The 24,970-nt window shown below is 35.9% G+C and overlaps 1 protein-coding gene across 1 annotated transcript; it reads left to right on the top strand.

Moving 5' to 3' along the window:
• The first annotated feature begins 132 nt into the window (after window positions 1-132).
• On the top strand, window positions 133-23,881 carry LOC135696796 (coatomer subunit beta). The gene is made up of 27 exons (XM_065216312.2): window positions 133-344; window positions 1,822-2,051; window positions 3,258-3,320; window positions 3,616-3,722; window positions 4,038-4,152; window positions 4,556-4,648; window positions 5,123-5,260; window positions 5,374-5,493; window positions 6,704-6,811; window positions 7,327-7,404; window positions 8,086-8,154; window positions 8,755-8,900; window positions 9,424-9,520; window positions 10,138-10,189; window positions 10,710-10,827; window positions 11,258-11,378; window positions 12,058-12,129; window positions 13,082-13,234; window positions 14,126-14,218; window positions 14,946-15,032; window positions 15,656-15,800; window positions 16,317-16,384; window positions 16,908-16,959; window positions 21,479-21,624; window positions 22,305-22,394; window positions 22,853-23,008; window positions 23,700-23,881. The coding sequence occupies exons 1-27, from the start codon at window positions 254-256 to the stop codon at window positions 23,754-23,756; spliced, it is 2,865 nt and encodes a 954-aa protein (XP_065072384.1). The 5' UTR covers window positions 133-253; the 3' UTR covers window positions 23,757-23,881.
• Window positions 23,882-24,970: the final 1,089 nt, after the last annotated feature.

Here is a 24,970-nt window from a genome sequence, read left to right as displayed (position 1 = left end):
TGATGAAGTAATTCATTCGTATTCATTTGTATATTCCAAAACCAATCACTAACTTTATTTTCCCCACTTTTTATTAGTACCGTTCTATATTATTTTTTCGTGAGAACGAGATGTTTGAAAACGAGGTCTCATTCGAGGAAGAGGTCAGCCACGTCCTTGTTAGTTGCCATATTTTGTGGAACTGTTCTCCGAAGAAGAGAAATACAGGCTCAGCTTTAATTGATTGGAGAAGGTTGTACCTATTAAGGTCACAATGACTGCTGCCGAATCATCTTGTTACACATTGATAAATTATCCCATTGAAAATGAGTCAGTTACAGAGGCCAAACTCAAGGAAGATCTTGGTGAGGAAATTAGGCCTAAGGCCAAACGAGAAAAATATTTATATTATTTAATCTAAATTTACTCATTTTTTAAAAAAACTTCCTTTTTATTGGTAAAGATGTTCTTTTATTTGATTGTTTGATAGAATGGACATCTTAAAAAATTGCACCGAACCGGTGCCACTTACTAGGGCAAGATTATTAAGTTAACTATATGGAAATGAAACGTCGTGGCTAATGTTCCGGCACTAGATCTTATTACATTTTGGCTTTCATTCGGCAGGCAACAACAATGAAAATATGCATACGAACACGGGTAGGAGGCCCTGAAAAAAGCCAAATCATCAACATTTTAAGCAACTTAACTTGTTTTTATTTGAATACGGTACAAAAACTCTTGATGAAGAAAGAGTTGAACAAAAAACTGCGACCTAACACATCAAACTAACTCATTAACTCTATCTATTTTCAAATAATTTTGTTAGCATTGTTTAATTACAGGGAACCAAAATTTGCTTTGCGAGAAAGGTCTTTACTTCATTTTCATAATCTTTGCAGCATTACTCACAGGACTTGACAACAAATCTAGCATGAAATTTTAAGAAAAATTAATTAGATGTGCTCAGACCTCAGACGTATGTTTGTGTGCAGATGGTTAATGTGTTTGTGTGCACATGCATGCTGGATGATTAAACAAAATGTAGGAACAGTTCTGGTGTCGGAACAATAACCATGGTATATATGTAAAGTAAGACAGATCTTTAGGGTTTTTATTGTCCTTGATATGAAGTGATGCAACTCCGTAAAACATGATGACGTTTGGAGCCTATAATATGATTACTTTGATATGAGAACAATGAAGATGAGCGAACAAGCATTGAAGTGCTGGGTAGACCTTAGTTTGACAATCCTGGTAATATAAAGTTAGCTGGCATGCTATTAATCACACACTTTGAAGGGTTACGGCAAGTGATAGTGTGCGATACATAAGTTTTAGGCCTTATAGATGTTATGAAGACCTGATAGCATTTTAAATAAAAGAAATATTTACTTTTGGGGTGTATTACTGTTTAAAAAAGCTTTTGATGTTTTTATAAGCCAAGAAATTTTCACTAAATTCTGAAAGAAGTTTCTTGAAAATGAAGTAATTAAGACAAAAGGATATCAGTTTTTTAATATGGGATGCCATCAAGAAAACACACTCAAAAGAGTATTTAGAATAAAATTAGAGAAAAAATTCTTAAAAATTAAAAGAAACAAAAGAGAAACAAGAATAGTCAGTCATTACCTGGTGCTGTGTGTGTGATGAAAAGCATGCCTAGGGAGTCTCAAGCATGTGTGTAGGTGAATGTGCAGTTGCATGCCCAATATTACTAGGACTAGTTTGAATGACTGAGAAATGAAAAAAATCATTTTCTAGGCACTTGAAAGAAGTTGGTTTGTATTAATGGCTACCTTTTATACAAATCTGGTTTTGAAAGTCAATTGTTTATTTTAGAAAAGGGTGACACCGCAACAAAAGTCACTGCCTTGAAGAAGGTGATGTATAATATTTTGAATGGAGAAAAGATGCCCGGTGTCTTGATGACAATCATTCGATTTGTGCTGCCCCTGAAAGACCACATGATAAAGAAGCTTTTATTGATTTTCTGGGAGATAGTCCCAAAAACGCAGCCAGATGGAAAACTTCTGCACGAAATGATTCTTGTTTGTGATGCTTACAGAAAGGTTAGTAATTTTTTGAACACATCATTCATAAGCTCACAGGAGAGCCTAGGCAGACAGGAGCACAAGTTTCTGCTCATTTTCTACCCTCGTAATTGACAATAATGAAAATACTGAGCTGTTAGAGTTGTTAGAGTTGAAGATGCTTACATGTGTAAAGTTTCAGAAAGTTAGTCCCTGCAAATCATCAACTATTTGGCAAGGCTTGTGCTCAGGTCTACCGCATGCCCTGGTCCAAAAAGTCTGACTATACTGGCAAGCCTTTCGACTTGAATTATGGAATGCGGATCATGACAAATAGACTATGACAAAATTTTTTCGTTTTTTCGTAATCACAAAGTCAAAAAAACCAAATGATAAGATTTGAAATAATATATCATGCAAAGAATATTTGCAAAAAGCAGCTTATAGGCGGAAAAATTTGGAGAATTATCAAATATTTGTGAATGCTTTCACTCAGGCCAACCGCAAGCTCCAATCCGGAAAATTCTAACTTCTCTCAGAAGCTGCACATGAGCAGCACTTAAGCTGCACTGGAGCATCACATGTCCCTTTCTATCATTGATGATGACAGTAGACAGGCAAAAAGAGTTCACTGCATGCTGTTCATGACCAGAAAGAGAGGTCATTTACTGTGGAATATATTTTTACTGATGATGTATTTATTATCAGTGAAATGTTGCAAGAATTTTAGAATTTGTCTAGAATTTTTTACGTGCTGCAAGTGTATTTTTTACCACTGGTGTACACCACTGCTAACAGCCTTACATACTTGTAACAAGGAGCATAGTTTTATAACAGGCTCTTCTACTTAAATTTATGTTGCATGTTCTGAAGTTTCTTAAATTCTTGCTACTTCTGTTAGTCTGTTTTTAGTTTTGTTATTGTGAAATGTATATTAGATCTGCTGCCATTTCTTGTATTTTATAATATTAAATATTCAGTAAATGAAAGAAGCATTTATTGATATGGAAAAATTTATTTATTAATTAGTATTGTATTTGTTTAAAAATTGATTCAGTCACAATTACATGTATATAAGTTCAATTCATTGCTTTTGTGAAGGTATTTTTATATGCCTTTTGAATAATTGAAACATGTTTGATATATCTGTTGATATAATTGAACATGTTGTGTTCTCTCTATGATATATCTGGAAAACATTTAGATGTGCATAATGGAATATAATATATGTTTATTTCCTTACAGGATTTGGAACATCCAAATGAATACATTAGAGGTTCCACTTTGAGGTTCCTTTGTAAACTGAAGGTAGGTAAATCCTTTTTGTAGATTGATAGCATTTACTTTTTGGTATTCATAATTGCTTATCATTAAGATTCTATTTGAAGTTTCCTGTCCTTAATAGAAGAAAGCAATATTTGAGATTTATTGTAGGAGAACTTATTGTATATAATTGTTGTCTTCAGTAACAATTGTTTGCCTGTGATTGCAAAGTATTCCTCACAGGGCACATTAAGGGAGATTTTAACAATAACTTTAAACAGATTTTATTGCATATCCTATGCACATGGCATCTTAATTTTTTTGTCTTTACAAAAAATAGGAAGCAGAATTACTGGAGCCATTGATGCCTGCCATAAGGGGATGCTTGGAACACAGACATTCTTATGTCAGACGAAATGCAGTCATGGCAATTTATACCATTTACAGGTGATAAATGAGGAGCAAAAAATTCACTGCTTCTTGCTTTCGATTATGGACATATTTTATGCTCTCTACCAGCTGGGTTTCTCAAGTTTTACTAGCAATGAAACAGTATGTATATATATATGGCAGAAAATTGGAATGTTTATGTGAAATCTGGGACCATTTTTATAAGACTTTCTTGCAAATAAGGCTCAGCCGATGTAAGTTCAAGTAGCTTCCAAATCAAATGAACTAGTTAAAGACATTTCATTAACTACAGAAATATATTTTCACAAACATAAAGATAAATTCATTAATATTACATTTTTGCAATTTTAGGAACTTTGACTTTCTTATCCCTGATGCCCCTGAGTTGGTCTATGGATTTCTTGAAAAGGAGCAAGATGCCTCTTGTAAACGCAATGCCTTTATGATGCTAATTCATGCCGACCAGGTTTGTTTTTTTATCAAGTCTTTAAATAGTTTGTCTAGTATATCACTGCTCCTAAATACCTTGTCAAAATGTGGCAGTCAGTGCGCTCAGGTGCATTCTTAGTCAACCTACCTGAAATTCTTTCACTGGCTCCCATCCTTGTGGACAATTTGATGTTACAAAAATTTATCACTCCAAATGTGATTTCTCAAATATAAAAAAAAGACTGTCTTGTGAAATTTAGAAATTTGTCATAAGCATGTGATTGTGCATGTGTTTACTTTGAGAAAGATATTAGCTGGAAAAAGTGGGTTAAATTACAAGATTTGCTACTTTTAGTTCTTAACAGATTTTTGTACCACAAAGACTCATTGCAAAAAAACTGCAATCTTTCAATGAAAGTTCTAAAAAATTTTTCTTGTAGGAAAGGGCCCTTGAGTATCTCAGCACATGTATTGATCAAGTACACAGTTTTGGTGACATTTTGCAGCTTGTCATTGTGGAGTTGATCTATAAGGTAAGTGATCAATTTTTTTCTTCTGTCCAACACTAAGCATAATCAATGGAGTAAAAGCAACTTCGTTTAACCAGCAGATGATAAAGATTTGACTAACAGCTTGTCTTTGTAAAATAATTTAAAAATAGTTTCTGATTACCACATAGTTTACATTTTTAAATTTTGGTTCCTAAAGTAGCAGACAGTGGTATTAGATACAAAGTTAGTGTATGAAATTATATTATATATTTTTGAAATTATTCGGCAGTATTTTTCAAATGATTTGTATCAGAAAGGACTATATATTCAAGGATAGAAGATTGTTTAATTTTTAAATAGAATAGAATACTGTTGACAATGTTTCAGATCTGTGTACTGGAAAAGACAAGAATCCATCGAAGAATGTGATATCAACGCTGCAATAATTATGATTTTTCTTGTAAGTGCTTTTAGATTAGAAATAAGTTGCAGGTAAAAAAAGATTATTTTTCATAGGTCTGCATTGCAAATCCTTCAGAAAGATCAAGATTTATTAAATGCATCTATAACTTGCTGAACTCGTCCTCAAATGCTGTTAGATATGAAGCAGCAGGAACCCTTGTCACTTTGTCATCTGCGCCAACTGCAGTCAAGGTGAGACAATCTTTTGTTACTTTTTATAGACAATTCTCCATCTTAGTTATGGAACACACTTAAACCACAAAGCAAACAAATTTCATTTATTGTTTTTTTCTTTTCATTCCCAGGCTGCTGCTACTTGTTACATTGATTTGATTGTGAAAGAAAGTGACAACAATGTAAAACTCATTGTTTTGGATCGATTGATCAAACTTAAAGAGAACCCAGCACACGAAAAAGTCCTTCAGGTTTGTATTACATTATCGTTTTTTGCGTTAGAACAATAGTAACTATGTACGTTGCGTGTGGTACTTCCTCCAGAATAACGATGATACAGTTAGCAAATAAATTTAGTACCAGAATGAAAATATAATAGTTCGATTGTTAAAATGAGTGACATAACAAACAAACTTTAAATTTTCATTCTGGTACTAAATTTATTTGCTAACTGTATTATCGTTATTCTTAGAACAATATTGTTTGTTTACTCAAGATGTTAAGAAAGGGTTTCTTCATCAGTTTGTGCTATATTAGAAAATTTGGGAAATGACGACTCTATATACCTCAAGTTCTTAAAAGTTCATGTCACTCTTTCTACTGTTTAATACATTAAAAATGCTATGTATCGCACTATTAAAGTGACTATCAAAATGTCACTATGGCAATTTATTATTTTTTAAAAGATTTTGTGCAAATTTTAATCAGTAAGTTAATTGTGAAGTTAGATTAAACTTATCAATGTTTTTAAACCTAAACACATTCTCAAACATAGGGAACCTTAGAACTTTTATCAGGTTTTCATTTTTCAAAGATATTTGAATGAAGCCCGAAAAAATTAGCTGAATGAAAATATCAAATGAAAATTTCATATCTTTTTATGTTGTTATTACGATACTTATGAGAATACAGTTTTCAGCTGTTTTGGAATTTTTTAGCTATGATCTCTTTTATCAAATAAATTAATATTTCAAACTTTTTTGGGTATTTCATCATCAAAATCTAGCATTCTTGCAGTTTGTAAACAGACTAAATTTTTGGTGCGAATTCCACAAGAAAATAACGATGAATCAATCTTTATTGTAACCATGATAAAGTTTGATATTATTTAATCAACTGAAGTGGTAATTAATAATTATTTTGATACGATGCATTAACTGAATTGATAAAATTAACTGACTTAGCCTAGAAAATCAACTCTTTATTGACAAGTTCATCGTAATGTTTTGAGTTCTGCAGCTTGACTTTGTGCCAGTCTCAAAATTTTTGTATTATCCTCTCCTATATATCTGATATTTACTTGTCTGTTTCAAAGACAATAAGAGAGAGTCTCTCTGCTTTCAAACTTGTGTCTTTCAAAGCAAAGTTAGACCTTTGTATATAGAATGTTTCAAAAACACTTTCCTGATTTTATTATTGTCCATCTTCTCGATGTAATTTTTTTGTTTGTTGTTGCCTTAGGACCTGGTGATGGACATACTCAGAGTGCTCGCCAGCCCTGATCTGGAAGTCAGAAAAAAGAGCTTGGAGCTTGTTGTTGATTTGATGACGGCAAGAAATTGTGAAGAAGTGAGTTCAAATTTCGTTGCTGTAAATTCATTGGTCAGATAGGGTGGTCTAAAATGACCTGAAACCGGTCTAAAATGACCTGAAACCGGTCTAAAATGACCTGAAACCGGTCTAAAATGACCTGAAACCGTACATTAACTATGTATGTACTCCATAGAACCTTTTTAGAGTTGCAAAGGTGATTATCCTGAAGGAAGGCAAAATTCAGTAAGGCTCCATACATTCTATCCATCACCACCAATAGGTTATTGAAAAAATTCAGCCACATCAACTCGCGACTTCTTTGCACAAATTTATCAAATAGTTCTGTTAATGAGTTGATGAAGATGTTCGTTTTTGGGACTACTTCATTTTACACTCTAAAGTTCTATTCTAGTTGGACAATAAGGTACAATGAGCATTAATTCTTATCCTTCTGATTTAAACTTTATGGTAGTTTCACCACAAAATCAGTTGATGTGTACCTGAGTGAACGAGTCCCCCCGGTTTGACATTGATTTTCAATTGCTTGTCAGGTTGTTTTGCTGTTAAGGAAGGAGGTGAACAAGACACACACGGAGGGTGATCAAGACGAGTCTGGCAATTACAGACAGGTACATGTTACTTTTGTATGCATTAAATGAGAACTTCATGCAAGATTTATGCAGGCTTAGAAATCTTAGAGTGTACGTTTGCTATCAAGTTGAAAACGAAATTTTTAATTGTATCACAATTAGTCTCAATTCTACCTTTCCATTAGGAAGTTTGCTAAAAATGAGGATGGAACGGGGATTGTGGCGAACACAGCATACTTAGGACCTCTTCTGCGGAAGACATTAAAATAGGGATGGCATTCTCATGATAGTAGTGGAAAACTAGAAAATTCTTTAACAGTTTGATAAGAGTTCACAAAACGCTTGTTATTAAGTTCAAATTATCATTGAACATTTTATTAAGATTTAGGGGTACAGATATTGAATGAGCTATTCAATTTGTCTAAAATGTTTACAATGAACTGGGAAAGGATCTATTTCAAGGAGCATCATTAGTGACGTCATGTATGGATAAGATTTTTCGTATTTTTATAAAAAGGGAAATTGTAAACAAATGCATTAGATCATATTTTGTTGCTTTGATCACCATCACATCTATAAACTCTCTCACGACTTGTAAATCTTGCATTTATAATTTTATTCTGTAGAAACAAGCACTCTCGGTAACAGTATTATATAAGTTGTCTTTTAGCCTATATCTGCAATTGCTGTTTTCATTATCATAATTTTTGTTATTTGTAGATTTTGGTTCGTACTTTGCATTCATGCAGTGTGAAGTTCCCAGAGGTTGCTCCCTCTGTCGTCCCAATGGTAATGAATATTTATCTTCTTTGTTGTAATTTAATCACGCCCAGCGTAAAGGGCAACATTTTTGAACATTCTAGTTTATATGTGCTTATGCTACGATTAGAACTTTCAATGTTGCATTTACCAGACATTGACTAGACAACAGTACGAAGGAACAACCAGGAACAATGTGATACAAATATATAATTGAGCTCTTTATTCAGTAGCCAGAAATGATTTGTTGAAAATGTTGTTATTGCGAGTCATTCGCTCTTTATATTGTACACTTCCTTGTCGATTTGAATATATTTTCCCTTTAAGCTGTTATAGCTAGAATCCCGAACAAAAATGGTTGAGACTTTTCAAGGAAAGTTTATATTTTCACTTTCCTTTGAAAAATAACTTTCCCCCTCCCCCAATTCAATTTTGAATGCATGATTTTGAAAGAGAAATGATAGAACTACAAATCCAACCTTGATTCGGGGGAAAGGGGGATTCGAATTTATAGGGGCGATATAAAATAGAAAATTACAGAAATTGCATTTTGTCTCAACAATTTTGTCCGGGATTGTAGACCTTAAGTAACACTCAGGTGCATAAGAAGGATTTTCCGTTTCGTTGTAGCTCACAGAATTCCTTGGAGATACAAACGAGCAAGCTGCTCTTGATGTACTCTTATTCATTCGAGAAGCAATTCAAAAATTCGATACATTGAAAACTGTTATTATCGAGAAATTGCTTGAAAGTTTCCATACAATTAAATCAATCAAGTAAGTGTCGACAATTGTATACAATTGTTTATGTTTTACCAATAGGAGACTCGAGAGTTTATAAGGCCGTTAGCAATTAGGCTGATAACGAAAAAAGTAGTAGTTCAATTCAGGCATGCGTACATGAGCAGTTGCGGTGAGTGATCACAGAAAAGCTTGCGTGCATTTGAATCGTGCAATTTTGTTAGATTATCAAGTCTGATTTTGCTAGTACTAAAAACGCTTTTAGATCGATATTTATAACTCAAGCCATATAAAGTCTTTAAAGTCAGTAGCCAAAAGTCGATGGTGCAAAAAGGATATGATAAATTGATTGCGTCATTGTTAGTTAATTTGACTTGTGAAAATTAGAGGAATGGATGTTTGCAAAAAGCTTGTCCGTTTCTAGCAGTTTTTTTCAAAGGGCTGCCTGGATACTGAGACTGTGATTTTTTTGTTTATTCAATCTCGTTGATTGACAGTTTTACGTTAGGATTTCCAAGAACTCGTTCAGTTAATCGCAATGATTTCTCATATTTCCTAGAATTCATCGACATGCCCTGTGGATTTTGGGTGAATACTGCATCAGAGCTAGCGATATTCAGTCTGTGATGAATGAAATCAAAACTGGTCTTGGCGAGGTAATGCACTGCCATAAATCGCTTTCATTCAGAAAATATTTAAAATTGCCTTACCTTACAGTGAGACGACAAGAATAGGATGATCGCAAGCAGTTGGCATCGCAATCATGAACAGTGCTCTCTCTATCTTGAAAAATCTATAGAGAGTAACCGTTTAAATTAGATACACTTAAACGTTTAGAAACGATCATGAATCAGCACACATCATAAGTCAGTATATGAATCAGGGAAAGGAAGACGAAATATTAGTTCACAGACAACAGCTTCAATTTTTGATGCAAAATTAAATCAATTTAATCTGTTTTATTTGCTAAGTGAATTATCTTACCACTTTAGGCTTTGTCTGTTCCATAATACATTTCAAATAATACTTGTTAGCATGATGATCGCATCTAGTGTGAAACTCAGAGTAGCATGTTAGAACCGTTCATTTCTATATATACACCAAAAGCGTGTACAGCTCTAACCATAGGACATTGAGCACTTTATGAGAGACTAGTAAACAGTAATTTTCATGAAATGATACTTTGATATTTGATTCATAATCAAATTCATGTTAAACCTCGTTGCTATTTTTCTAAAGGCTCTTAGCATGGTCATTTTGTAATCTCTTTCAGATCCCCATTGTTGATGACGAACTTAAAAAGGAGGCTGGTGAAGACAGTGAAGGTAAACGTTGCCATAGTTCTTTCAGAGTCTGCCCACATGACAGCGGTATGTCCTGATTGTAAAATAAACTAAGTTAAACATTTTGAAAAGGAAATTGGAATACAGACCAACGATGCTTGAATTTTTGCTGCCTACAATCTTGAATCCAGCTGATGGAACAAGCACCTAAACACATGCTGTATATCATGCCTTATATATCCCAACCTAAACCCCCGTCCCCCATTTATTATTAGTATATATGCACTTCAGTAGGAGAGCTATCACAACGGGGGAAGGGGATTTAATAAATACCATCTGTCCTGAATGTAGATCGTAAACACCAAATAATTCGAAATCAACTGGAAGCAAATAATCAAAGATAGACTAACATTGAAAATTATAAAGGGAAACAATTTATCGTTCAGGAAAATTCGAATCACCAGACGGTGTAATAATTGGAATTGATTTGGTTATCAAATTAAGTTTTTTTACGATTTATATGGTTGCTTTTGATATTGCAAATCCTGCTTTTGTTTTTCAGCTCACGAAGACTCGAAAGGCAGTGGTCAGAAGCTGGTGACGGCCGATGGCACATATGCAACACAAAGTGCGTTTACAAGCAAGACTGGAGGGGCTGGTGCCAAGGCTGACGATAAAAGGTATGGTGAACTATAGCACACTACATAATTGTTTTGACTTTTGACTTTGTTTGGAAAACTTAGCAGAAAGGAATTTATGCCTAAGTTTTGAATAAGCACTGTTGTTCGCTGCTGTGTTTTAGCGAGTTCTGACCTTGACATTGGAAAATGAAAAAAGGTCTAGAAATTCGGTTCATCTTTTTTTAAGACTTTTATTTACATCAATGTATTTGGTAGCTTAGAATCTCTATAAATTTATCACCGCTGCAAGTCTAGGATCCTCTCCGCAAGTCTTGGTCAAATCATACGCATAAATATCAATTCTACATGAAAAACATTTATAGTTTCCTCAGTTGGGTTTTTATTGACTATCTATATGCTCCACTTTTGAATATCATTATATTAGAAGAATTTTTTTATAAAAGCATCATGTTGAATGCCTGTCTTTTAGGCCACCACTTCGTACTCATCTCTTGAACGGGGATTTCTTTGTGGGGTCAGCAATTGGCAGCACACTGACTAAACTCGCTTTGAGATTCATTGAGTTGGAAAAAGACCAAATGAAACAGAATGTAAATATTCACCTTTTTTACAATTTACAATAGTAAATTGTTTTTCCCCAGTTACTAGCAGTACAGATAAGAAAAAGGAGTGTTTTGCAATCGCACTACCACTCTGTGGTTTCCATAGTTATTGTTTCCATGGCTCGTTTTACGTGTGTCAGGCTGCTACGCAGTGTTCGACAGTAGTTTGAATTTAGGCCGGCGTTTGATCGCCAAAATCAAAAGAACGTCAGCGAAGGCTTGTGTAACAATAATAAGTTTACTATATATTCTTTAAATGCGGTGTGAAAAACGTGCATTGAATCAATGAGGTGTTTTGTTAAATGCAAATGCTGTTTGGTATAAATCTGTCTGAAAGCAGAAGTTACTGGCTTCTGTTTCCTCTCTTTTCTGTATTCGTTGTGTTCTTATGTTAAATCGATCTTTGAATGCAATCTAAATTGTATGTGAAATCGATTCAAGGAAATTGAGAATCTCGCAGCGAGCTCTCAATGAGTCAATTTTTATTCCATCATTACTGATGTGACATTTTCGATCATGTGAATATTGTAAACGAAGAACAATAATTAAACACCAAGAATATTAACATATTCGATTAGAAATTCGACCTCGAAACGTTAAAGCATCTCTGACGAAAATAATTTAAGTAATTTATAAGATTTTAATATTAAATTGATTGTTTTGACAGAAATTTTGTGCCGAAGCGATGTTGATAATGGCGAGCATAATTCACCTCGGAAAATCCGGACTTCCTAAAAAGGTGAGAAGTGCTGTATAAAACATGGTTTAGGAAACAGCGAACCTAAGATATGAGAACACAATCATTATTAATACATTTCTTAATCTGTGCTTTTTTGCTGTTGAATACAAAAACAAGTGTATTGACGTAGTTTTTGCTGTGTTTCTGATGAAATCCCAGTTAGTCTTATATAGAGCTTGCTAAACTCTGTGTTTTTACAAGGTGATTGAAAGTTGTTTTCGTTCCTGATTTGTCCAAGTCTCAAAGGGACATAAAGATTGCTTCACTAAGAGCTTCATTACATTGGACCCTTACCAGGATGTCCCTATTGTGATAAGAAAATTGCTAATCTACCCCCCTTTTACCAGGATAACCCCCTTTGGAGAGGATACCCTTAAAAATCAATCATTTCATTAGCAGAATATACCAATTGTTTATTTGTAAAGTTCTTAAGAATATTTCAATAGAAGAGGGCCCTTTTATTGCTACTGCTCTGTAGTTGATGCTTGGAATTGAAGTCTGCGAACGAAGTACAGAACCAAGACTTAAATTCAATTTTATTCTTATGCTACAGAAGATGAGTATTATATTAAAACTGTAATATAAACGACCTAAGAAAAGTATGGACTTATCTGGCTTGGGCCCTTAACCAAAGGTATAATTAGAAAATAAAAGCATAGCCTTGTTTACAATAAAAGAAACAAGGCTGGCTATATACTTCATAAACTAGAACAAGAAAATATAGCATGCGGATTAAATTTCATTTTTCTCTCATTTCATAACTCTAATATTTTGAAATTAGATATAACATTTTAAACTTCACGTTATAGTAAGTCAAAATCTACACCAAACTTTTAAGGAGCTGCCCCACTCACTGGTACCCACCAATACAACGCCACTGCCTCTGTGTTGATTTTGCTTTTAACTATTTACCCCACGTCCTACTAAAGTAGAAAAAACCGTTCTGTTTCAGGCCATAAGTGAAGACGATTTAGACAGATTGGCAACCTGTGTGAAAGCTCTGGCAGAAAGAAAACAGCTCCTTAAAGAAATCTTCGGTAAACTTTGCAGAAGTGCAGTATCTGTCATGCTGGAAGAAAATGCTCAAATATTAGACTCTGGAAAGGTATTAACAGCTTCAAGGTCTTTGTTGCTAAGCGCCTCAGCTGGTCTTTCAGGGCGGGGCGGTGTTTTCAGGGCAGGTGAAAACTAAGGCTTTTCTCAACTGAGCAAATGCATGTGCAGTAGATTCCAGTAACAGCCACTGTGAATGGTCCTTGTAATGTTGTTAGTGTTGACAGAGCATTTTGTGACTTCATTCTGGGTTTAATAAGATAGTTTGCACGTTCTGGGTTAAAATTGTATTTGATTATAACTGGCAGAATGGAATTGATCATAGTGACCCAAACCCAATTCAATTTTATGAAATTACAGTACAGATGATCGGTGGTTTTCGATGAATAACAATTAATAATGTTTTGGAGTGTGATGGTAGCCGAATAGGAGAAAGAATAAGCTTATGTGCGTGTTTATAGGTTGACCAGCGTTTATGAATAGAGTATTTCGTATCCAAGAAACGGAGATCGCAATATTCTCACCACAGGCCTTGTGTTTATCTAAGTTGGTTTCTTTCAACTTTCTATGTTAATTTGTGGTTGGAAAATTGTGCTGAGTAGCTTAGTACTTGATGTACAATATGTTGTCTGGAATCCAATAGTTATCCAGCTTCAATCATTAATTGCTGCCCCTTCGGCCTTACCTAGTCCCTTCCTCTTTTAGCATTGAGACAGTAGTTACTTTATTCTTTACTTTTTTAGCTGAACTGCCGGGCTTTTATGCAAACTCTGTTTTTTTCTTTGATTTAGAATAGAAGTACCTCCCTGAACGATTTGCTCTGGAACTCACGGTTCATGCCACAGGAAACGATAATTTTTGAACCAACCTTCAATGTAAACTGTAGCATTTTTTCCTCGTGTTAATCTTCGCATAAATTCTAACGAGCTTGTTTATTTTTCAGCCCACTACCGAAAAGAAAGTGATAGCGAACCAGCCAGATGATTCGATCTCATTTTTGCAGTTATTTGCCAAATCTGACCAAGGCGTTGCAGAGGTAAATAGGCGATCATAAAAAGCATTAGAAATCAAGCAATCTTTACTTAGAGTTTTTTTGGCTGTACAGAATTTAAAAGTTGCCTTAAAAGTTGTTTCAATGCTTGCTTTTTAAAAGCCACTTTTTTTATTTTTTTCGAAAACCTCCTGCGTCTGTTATTTGCAGAGCAATTTAATCCGTTCATGTAGTTATTTTGTTATCTTTATATTCTTAAAAGCTACAAAACTGATACTCTGTAGAATTCATGCTATCTTTGTAACAATTAACTAACACTGGCATTTTGACAATAATAGGCTGTCTAAAACGATGCCCAGGTATATATTTTTAAGAAACTGGATATGGTACCTGACCATCATTTTGACTTTTCTTGGGCAGTTCAGTGTCAGAAAAGGATCTTTTTTATAACAGTACTGTTTTAATAAATGCTGAAGTTCTTTAGCACAAAATCGTTTCTATATTCAGTGTGTGAGAGCAGAAAATACCAGACTTTTGCAACGGATATGCTGTGAGCCGTTTGAAAGGAATACTGCTAGGTCGTATGACCCGACCAAGATGTAGAGTGGCATGTTTCGACCTTTAGTCGACAACTTTCTCGCTGCCTTATGAAATTAGACAGAACTAAAGATTTGAGAGCCCAGATATTTCAATAGGCTTGATTGCAATATCACATTTTGCATTATTTTTTGGAGTTTCAGCTGGAAAATTTCGATTATTTTTCTACTTTTAGGATCAGCTGCAGCTTAGTTTACTTCAAGCGATCGGAAATCCAATTTCTTCGAAAGAGGAGGATCCTAAAACTTCAAAACTCAGCAAGGTTTGTTTTTCAAATTTGAGAAGTGAAACGCGTATTTAGGAAAGAAGTTCGTGATTTGGGGACATAAGAAACCTGCAGTTGGCCTGGTTTGCATGTGATATCGAAGTTGCTATGGTTCATACCACGTGACATGTCAGCTTAAATCCTGACCAATAAACAAGCAAAAATCGAATCACAAGTTATTGTTTCAATAAGTCAAAAGGTTTTCCAAGTTCTTTTGGAAGAAGTAGGTTTCTGCTAAAATGGAAGCTTTCACTTGTAGCTTCCTAGCCTTGAATCAATGCTACTTACCAATCCATCGCCGTTTTACAAACATGCTGTTAAACTGTGCCTATCAACTGAAAACAAGAGAGAGTGAGCTCTCATTATTGCATATGCTTGCGGGAACAGAGTTATTTTTTTGCTTTTTACAGTTTACCTCAATAAGGCTTTTTGCCCTTAGGAAAAAACTTCAGGACAAAGTTGCTTACCCATAATTTTTAAGTGTCTTTTACCTCCGATAACTTTGTTATTTTTATTTGTCCTTTGAGTATGCCATTTCAATTCAATTCTATGCATTCGTATTTTTGTTTCTCTCCGAAACGTTAAGTGCGCTTAAAAGTAATTGGTTTGGCTCCTTGCAGGTTGCACAATTAACCGGATTCTCGGATCCGATCTATGCCGAGGCGTACGTGAATGTGAATCAATATGATATTGTTCTGGATGTTCTCATAGTCAACCAGACTGCTGACACTCTTCAGAATGTAACATTAGAATTGGCCACGCTAGGTAAGTTTCGAGATTTTTGTGAGAGAGTAGGTAATTGGACAAATTAGCAAGACACGTCAGGGGGTGACAAACTTTTATGTCTCTCCAAGCAAAAATGAACCTGGTGATTTACTTTTTTACAAAGGAACGAAAGCATTGGAGCGTATTTAGGGTGTGGAATTTTCAGGGGATTGTTCACTCCGCATCTCCTTCCTTAGGCGGTGATAGGCCTTCTTGCTATGTCTTTTTGGTCTAAAAGCAACATAGTATTCGCTTTAACCACTGCTTGCCCTGGAATCCTTTTTTATTGCTTTCAAATTGGCTTATAAGAATTCAAAATGTGACTGCATTCTAAAGCCTGTTCTAACCAATAACCTCTATACACATTTTTGAAGTCAAGATTTCAAATCTGTAAACTTTTGAGGTGCAATGGCTACAATCACAGTGCAATGTTAAAATGACTGTACGGCGTTTGCACGACTGTATTGTCAGACCAGTTGTGATTTGTTGTTTTTTATCCTAATCCTACTCTTCCAGGTGATTTGAAACTGGTGGAAAAACCATCACCGATTACATTAGCACCCCATGACTTCTCTAATATAAAGGTAAGACTGATGTTTAATCCACGCAGATTAACACTAGAAAATCCTGACTAATAGTTTAAGTCGTGATTTGAACACGGCGAAATGGCTAAATGAAACATCTGCAGACTGTTCTTTTTCAAGTGTTCTTTGGGCACATTTGCTGTTGCGCAGTGAGGATTTTTCGCCCACGCGTTATTCTTATACGATTTAACAAGGAACTTCTAATATGTTGATGTATAGAATCGAGCTTGTATCGTTTCTGTATCAAAACGTTTTCAGTTCCTAGCAATTTTCAGTAACATAAGAATTAACACGCTGTAATGTAATGAATGTAGAACTCGTGTATGGTTGTCATATCATTTGTAATCAAACTGTCGCTAATGTTTTGTTTCATCTCATATATTCTATGTCACCATTGTATTATTTGTCCTTATGTATCCATAGTTGAACTCCTGTATGATAATTTATACGTGGTTTTAATAATAATTTTTGGACACAACGGAAATATATTTGATAGTAATTGAAGAGTTGTTTTCCTCTGTAGGCATCAGTTAAAGTAGCTTCAACCGAAAATGGAATTATATTCGGGAACATAGGTGAGCGGCATCCTTTAATTTGTTCGTTGTCTGTATTACGTCGTAAAATGGCTTTATGAAAGGTGCTTTGTTTTCATGAGTTCAATTTTGTATTTTCATGGGGAGTGGTGAATGGTAATAATTCCGGACATTTTGAAACCACAACACTCAGAAGATTCATGTGACATGAAACATTAACTCATACATGTTTAGAATACACGACACGTCAACATCGACCCGTACATAGCTTCTGCAAACCTAGACCCTTAAATACGAATATAGCTTTTGCAAACAAATCATCTGGAGAAAAAAGAATCCCTTTTTTTAAGATAAGATAGATCTTCTTGTTTAAGAGACTCTCTAGTACCTGTGTTTTGAAAGCCTTGGGTCTTTTTATAAGTGAGGACCATAATTTTGTTAGGGAAACATAAACTTTTAGGAACTTAGACCTTCATTAGGAAATTGCCTACTTTTAAAAATGGCTCTCATAAGTGCAAACATTTTGAAACATACTTGAGTTTAATATTTTTGTATTTTGTGACTACGAAAAATCGTTTGCAACTTTTTACCCTAATCGGGACCATCCTCTTAACTACTGTTGTCATTTTGAGTATTTTTGTGTGCTAAAGCAAATGGTTGTGTGACAACTTTAGCTGTTGTTTTTAGATTCTATCGACTTGTTCACTGCGAAACATGCAACTATCTAAACTCTACGTGACGCGTGCAAAAAGTTCTAACTCAGCGATCATTAGAACTTTCTAGAAGCTTCTAATTAGCTGACAATAGAGCAGCAAGCAATCTACTCTAACACGTGTCCAACACTAGCTACTAATTACGAAGGTCATTAGTTTACTTACAAACGCAGCAATTACGTAACTGTTGAGTGCACGTTCCCAACACTCCCACTCAATCAACAGTTTCTTTTCAGGTTTTATTGCATTCCGAGCTTGCAGCGTAGGTACTCAAATTGACCTCTGTTCAGTGATTTAGTAAGTAAGTCAGCCAGCATTTCTTTCTTCGCTTTGCTCAACGCTGACTCCAAGGCAGAAATGAAGGCTGCCCAAATCTTTCATCTTGAAATTCTTTCTCAGGTTTACTTTCATTTGTTTCATTTCATCTTGAGTAGTGGATATGATGATTAAATCATCTACGTAAACAGCAATAATTGTCAAATTGTTTCTTTCAAGAGATCCTTTCACGAAGATGCACGGATCTGCTTGGCCTTGTCTGAAATTTAGTGATTCGAGCGCGTTTCTAAATTTTCGATTCCAGCAACGTGGTGATTGCTTGAGTCCATAGAGGGATTTTTTGAGCCTGCAAACGAGATTCTCTTTTCCACGTATCACGTAACCCTCTGGTTGCTCCATATAGATTTCTTCCGTTAAATCTCCGTTCAGGAATGCCGTAGTTACATCCATTTGATGAATCAGCATTCGGTTTTGAACTGCAAAAGCCAGTAAGGCTCGAATAGAACTGAACCGCACGACAGGAGAAAAAGTTTCATCAAAATCTACGCCGTACTTCTGAGAATATCCTTTTGCTACTAAACGACTTTTGAAACGTTCCACTTGTCCATTTTTGTCATACTTTACTTTGAAGACCCACTTGCACCCGATAGCCTTTCGGTCTTTTGGTGGCTTCACTAACTCCCACGTTTGGTTCTCTATGAGTGACTGATACTCTGAATCCGTTGCTTCTTTCCACTGTGCGGAATATTCACTATTGAAGGCTTCTTGGATGGTAGCTGGTTCTTCGATGATTGCTGAGAATACAACATGTCTTGCTTCTGTGACGTCAGCATACTCATCCAAGCCAAATCGAGGTGGTGGTACCCCTTTTGTGGATCTTTGAGATCGTCGAGGATGGCTTTCTTCTGCATCCGTGTTCCTTTCCGTAGGCTCTGTTTGTCGTTCATCTTCCTTTGCTGGTTCTGGACCCATCTTCAAATACTGTTTTTGAGATCCAAAATCATTTTCATTGAAGTTAACGTCTCTTCTGAACACTATTCTCTTGCTCTGCATATCAAAAAGTCGGTATCCTTTCTGATTTGCACTGTAGCCCAAGAATCGAAGTCTGTTGGCTTTCTTGTCCAACTTTCTTCGCTCTGCCTCTGGAATATGAGCATAAGCTATGCAGCCGAACACACGAAAGTGGGAGACATCAGGGGGTTTTCCATACCATTTTTCATACGGTGTTTGACCTGATGCGCTGGTTATAACACGATTCCTTATGTAGGCTGCAGTGTTGACTGCTTCTGCCCAGAAGGTCTTGCTGAGTCCGGCATGGTTCATCATCGCTTTTGCGGATTCAACGAGAGTCCGGTTCATGCGCTCAGCCACTCCATTCTGTTGTGGAGAGTGAGGAACAGAAGTTTCGTGTTTGATACCTTTCCTTTTCAGAAGATTTTCAAATTCATTTGATACATACTCTCCGCCATTATCTGTACGCAAGGTTCCAATTTTACATGCAGCTTCATTGGTTGCAGAGGCTTCAAATTCTTTAAACCTCTTTAGTACCTCAGACTTCTTTCTAATGAAGTAGACTTTGACACATCTCGAGTAGTCATCAATGAATGTGACAAAATAACGCTTTCCCGAAAAGCTCTGTATTGACATTGGTCCACACACGTCGCTGTGAACTATCTGTAATTTTCTAGAAGTCTTGATCCCCTCTGTTGACTTGAAAGGTTTTCTGCTCATCTTACTTTCCGCACACCCTGTGCAAAAGTTCAGTTCGTCATTTCCTTGGATGGCAACTCCTTTGATGAGCTTCTTCTTGACTGATTCCAATAGCTGTTTTCTATTTATATGTCCTAGCCGTTGATGCCAAATATCCATCGTGCTAGGGTTGCTATTTTCCATCCTTTCAGATTGGTGATAAGCTGCTGTTATATCTGTTTCGCAGCTCAGAACGTACATTCGCTTAACGAGTCTTCCTTTGCCTACAGCCTTACCGTCCGAGTCCTTTATCCAGCAACAAGTATGTCCAAACTGAACAATGAGTCCCTTCTGTGTCACAGCTCGCACACTGAACAGGTTGCAAGCTAGTTTCGGAACATAGAGTACATTATCCATTTTAATTGTCAGCTGCTTGTTGTGGCTTGTTTCCATGGTTATTTGAGCTCGTCCTGATCCACGGGCTTCCACTGTATGTCCGTCACCCAGTTTGACTAATTCAGGCTGGTTGAACTCTCTGTAGTTAATCAAAAACAGTTTGTTTGAGGTCATATGCTGCGAGGCACCCGAATCCAGAATCCATTGTCTGTTTGTCTCATTTTCTGTTTGTTTATTTTCAGCTAGAAAGAGTTGAGAGTCTGAGTCATCATCTGCCTCCTTTCCTGCAGTCTTTGCATTATGTGTTTCATTTTTAATTGAATTGCTGGGCCTCACTTGCTTCCTTTTGTGACATTCAAAGCTTTTATGACCCTCCTTGCCACAGTTGTAACATTTGCCTTTGAAAGGCCTGCTGATGCCCTTTTCCAAATGTAATGCTGAGTCTCGATTAATTTTAGTCGTTGCGGTTGCTTTGAAGGCCTGTTTTCTCTGCTCTTCATTGATAAGGGCTTGCTGGACGAAGGCCAGTGATAGTTCATCTCCTTTAGCTTCCAGAGCTGTAACGAGTGTTGTATAGCTTGGTGGAAGGCTTATGAGCAATGCCACGACTTGCTCTTCTTCAGCTACTGTAGACCCGAGTGCATGGAGTTTATCAGCAATTTCCTTCATACGTTTCAAATGATCTTGGACCGATTGCCCTTCAAGCATTTTTGAAGTAAAATATTGTCTCTTGAGAAACAGCTTGTTGGCTATCGTATCCCTCTCGAAATAGGCTTTGAGAGTATCCCACAGGTCCTTCGGTGTTTCGCATGATGTCACCAAGTAGATAAGATTCGACTGAATTCCCATTACCAACGTCGCCATTGCCTTTTGCTTGGCCTTTTCGTATGTAGCTCTAGATGCTGTATTATCGTCAGGTAATGAAATCGTTCCATCTACGTGATCCCACACATCTTTCGCCATCAACAAATGTTTCATTTGAAACTTCCATGTAGGCCAGTTCGACCTATCTAATTTTTCGATTTCGAATTTATCTCCAATTCCAGCCATGTGCAGTGGTTTGGTTCTGGGCCCATAACCTGTTGTTTTTAGATTCTATCGACTTGTTCACTGCGAAACATGCAACTATCTAAACTCTACGTGACGCGTGCAAAAGGTTCTAACTCAGCGATCATTAGAACTTTCTAGAAGCTTCTAATTAGCTGACAATAGAGCAGCAAGCAATCTACTCTAACACGTGTCCAACACTAGCTACTAATTACGAAGCTCATTAGTTTACTTACAAACGCAGCAATTACGTAACTGTTGAGTGCACGTTCCCAACATTAGCAGACGTGCGAGTCCCCGTTTTGCTGTTTTAAGCATTCCAGTTTTATTTAACCTGGTTCCTATCCTTTCCCCCGAGTGAGTTTCTTTGTAAACAACAGACAAGTTTCTACCGAGATTTTCAACTTTTCTTATTGTTGTGTAATGTTTATATTTTGTAGTATATGACGTTTCTGGGGGATCTGGTGACCGCAACTGTGTCGTACTTAATGACATTCATATTGATATTATGGACTACATCGTACCTGCTACTTGCACAGATAACGAATTCAGGAGCATGTGGGCAGAATTCGAATGGGAGAATAAGGTAATGCCATAAACACTACATGCAGCAAACACAAAGTTAATCTCATTTTAAGCAAAACTGTGTTTCGTCCAATGTTAAAACACAATGTTTCACCCAACATTGGGGTGATATATTGGGACCTTTGAGTGCCATCTTGGGTACACTAACTTTTATTTTTATGATGTATAAAATTTGCCTGAAATCAAGCATTTTAAGAAAAGGGTTCACCCAACCATTCGAATCATTCGAACAGCATATTAAACTGCATGAACCAGATAAAAAATATGGTTGTCTTACTAAGTCCGTCTTTGACGAACAACCGCCTTCGTTCTGTTTGATAGCTGAATGCTCAGCAAACAATCTACTTCCTACTGAGTTATAAAGGTTCAGCTGTTATTTCATAATTTTCTGTATGAAAATTTACCCTTTAGAGTTTCATGGAAAGGATATTTTTATTGTAATTCAAATTCAAAGAGAGAGAATTCACTTTCTCTTCGGCATTCAAACACCCTTTTGTGCTTTTAAGATTTTCGGTCGTTCTTCGGCGTTGTTGAGAACCCATCCAAATCGGTTGAACTGTCCAGCGCAAACGTAAATAATTCCTTTTAAAGGGTTTTTCCGTAATCTGATATCATCTATCTTTGAAGTGTTTACTGCGCTTAAGCAGGACTTTAGACTGATACAGACTTCTTATCTCGTAGATATCTGTCAACACAAACATATCGGGTTTGAGAGAGTACCTTGATCATTTAGTTTCTTCTACCAACATGAAGTGCCTCACTCCAGAAAAGGTATGTATCATAAACCAAGTAGACATAAAAAAACATCTATGTAGAGTGAGACCAGTTTGTATAACCATACTAAGTACCGTCGAGACTTTTCTCATTTTTCTCACCTAATGATAGGGCAGTACCAAAGGGTAAGAAAGGCCATTGTAAACAATTGCAAGCCACATCTCTGCATCCAAGCCCTCATTTTGATGCCCATAGGGCGACCCTTAAATTGGCAAGATGAGTTATAGGGTTTTTCTGCAGAAGCAAGGCCTTATTACCCAGACATGACATGGCACTTTTAATGAGAGAAGGCAACGGAAAGTGAAGCAGAAAAAGTCGTTTTTCATGATGTTATTTTGGAATTGTCTTTGTTAGAATATAATACCGTTTCTGTATTGGGAAGTTTCCAGTTTCCTGGTTTAGAAGCTCATTTTATTTATTAAGTCTATTTTCTAAAATGGTTTTTGTTCATTTAGGCTTTGTCTGGTGACTGCGGCTTTATGGCAGCCAATTTTTACGCACGAAGCATTTTTGGCGAAGATGCGTTGGCTAACCTCAGCATCGAGAAGCCACTAGGTTCCGGGCCCGAAGGACAAGTTACCGGACACGTTCGGATTCGAGCTAAGAGCCAGGTTTGTGTTGCTGCTTTACTGTTTTGTTCCGGGTTCATCTGCACAAATCAGTGATAGACATTTAGTTCTCTGCGCCGTTTTTACGAATAAGTTACTTCAGCGTTGGATAGCAAACTTATCACTTTCTACTTTGAGAGTGATGTTGGCTAATATTATTAATTTTCCGTTAATTTGATATCCTCCAGAGTACTTCTCTAGTTAGAAAGCAACCAGCAGAATTCTGCTGTTACGCAACCCGCTCATTACGAACTTCCCTCTATTTCGAACTAAAAGTCTTTAATTCTTTAGAATTATCCCTATACAAAGAACCCTAGGTATTACGAACTCCAGCTGCTACGAACTATTTTCTTGGTCCTTGCAAAATTCGTAATAGCGGGATTCAACTGTAGTTGTTGCTTTCAAAAGCTGTTGCTTGTTTTAAATCGACTAGGCAGAATTTCTATCAGCCGAAGTTTTTGAAACAGTTTCATTATTATAATTACCTGAAATTTTTTAACACTGTGTAGTTTTTGTACACATTGTTCGTGTTTCTGATTTCTAGACTCTTGGTGCAAGATTTTTTCGTTTTTATGAAAAACTAACGGTAGATAAATCACGATAAAAAGTAATTTTATATCTGATTGTTTACTGTAGCTCAAAATTTGATTTGTTGAGAACACTTGGAAAATTTTGGTTTCATTCTATTTTTCAGGGAATGGCTCTAAGTCTTGGTGACAAGATCAACTTATCTCAAAAGAAATCTTCATAGATACTGGATAACAAATGGATACAATCTTCATTATTCTTGGGACTTCACTCTTCTTTGCTCAAAGAAGCAATGTATAATTCTTAAGTAGTTATTTGATCGAAAAAATGATTCAATTTTGTGATTTTCTTTTGCTTTAATTCTTGATTTTTGTTTGAAATGAATGGTAAATAGTTGATGAGTGCATGGAAAAGTAGGCCAAATATATAATTTGGTGATTTTCGTGGCACAAGTTTAGAATGATACTAGACGAAAAATTCATGTGTTTAGTTCTTGTTGCGTTTTCCCAGCAAGTTATTCGTCCCTCTAAAGAAAAAGGCTTACTCAATATGTCGTTCAAAATTACTGACTGGAAGTCTGGTTGCAAAAGGACATGGGCTGGATGTAATATTCACACCTGGAAAGGATTAATTTTTCTCCTGAATCCAACTCTGATTTTGTCACAGCAGAAAGCCCAATCCAACAGCTTTGTCTTTCTTCTGTAACATTAAAGCAATTTCATTGCATTTTTTATCAGATTGGGTTCACTTCAGGCTTTGATATACCAAAATGTGACAAGGTATTTTGATGGATTTTGCGACAGGTCGTGAACTATCATGTTTAGTAAACAGAGTTGAATAATATAAGCAAATATAAGCAAATACGGAATGATTTTCTTCGTATTTTATTTTATTATGGAAAGGGAAATATAAAGGAAGGGTCTATATATCAAAGTTTGAAAAAGGAAAGAAAGGGAAATTCATAGAAATGGGGAGATTAAAAGAGATAAGTATCAAGTTTGTTGGTTTTAGTTTTAAGAGAAGACAGGAAATAAGAATCTGGGGAGCTAGAAGAGGGTGAAGCATTAGCAAGCTCGGGGAAGGAAGATGAGTTGAAGGATGCGTGAGCACTGGAAGAGTTTATGGTGATTCATACACGTTTTGGGGATCAAGTATGAGAGAAATTTCCATGAAAGAATGTATAAGAAAGAGATAGATCAGCAAATCAACGCAAATAAGAAAAGGGTGGGGGGATTTATTCAGACACACGAAGACTTAGTTACATATCAGATTCAGACACTTGTTATGAACAGAACAGATATAAAGAAAATTGCATACGTTGTACAGTAGTATAGTACTGATTTTTGAAAAGAGTGGTGTAATGTTGAATTTTGCAAAATTGAAATTTGTGCATTTACTTTAAATAAAGATCACTAATCATCGACCATTTATCAATCA

Source organism: Rhopilema esculentum, chromosome 18, assembly GCF_057945365.1.
Source record: "Rhopilema esculentum isolate cy_ngs chromosome 18, ASM5794536v1, whole genome shotgun sequence".
Taxonomy (NCBI): domain Eukaryota; kingdom Metazoa; phylum Cnidaria; class Scyphozoa; order Rhizostomeae; family Rhizostomatidae; genus Rhopilema; species Rhopilema esculentum.
The sequence above is the reverse complement of the archived record's forward strand: the minus strand, read 5'-3'. Positions and strand labels throughout refer to the sequence as shown.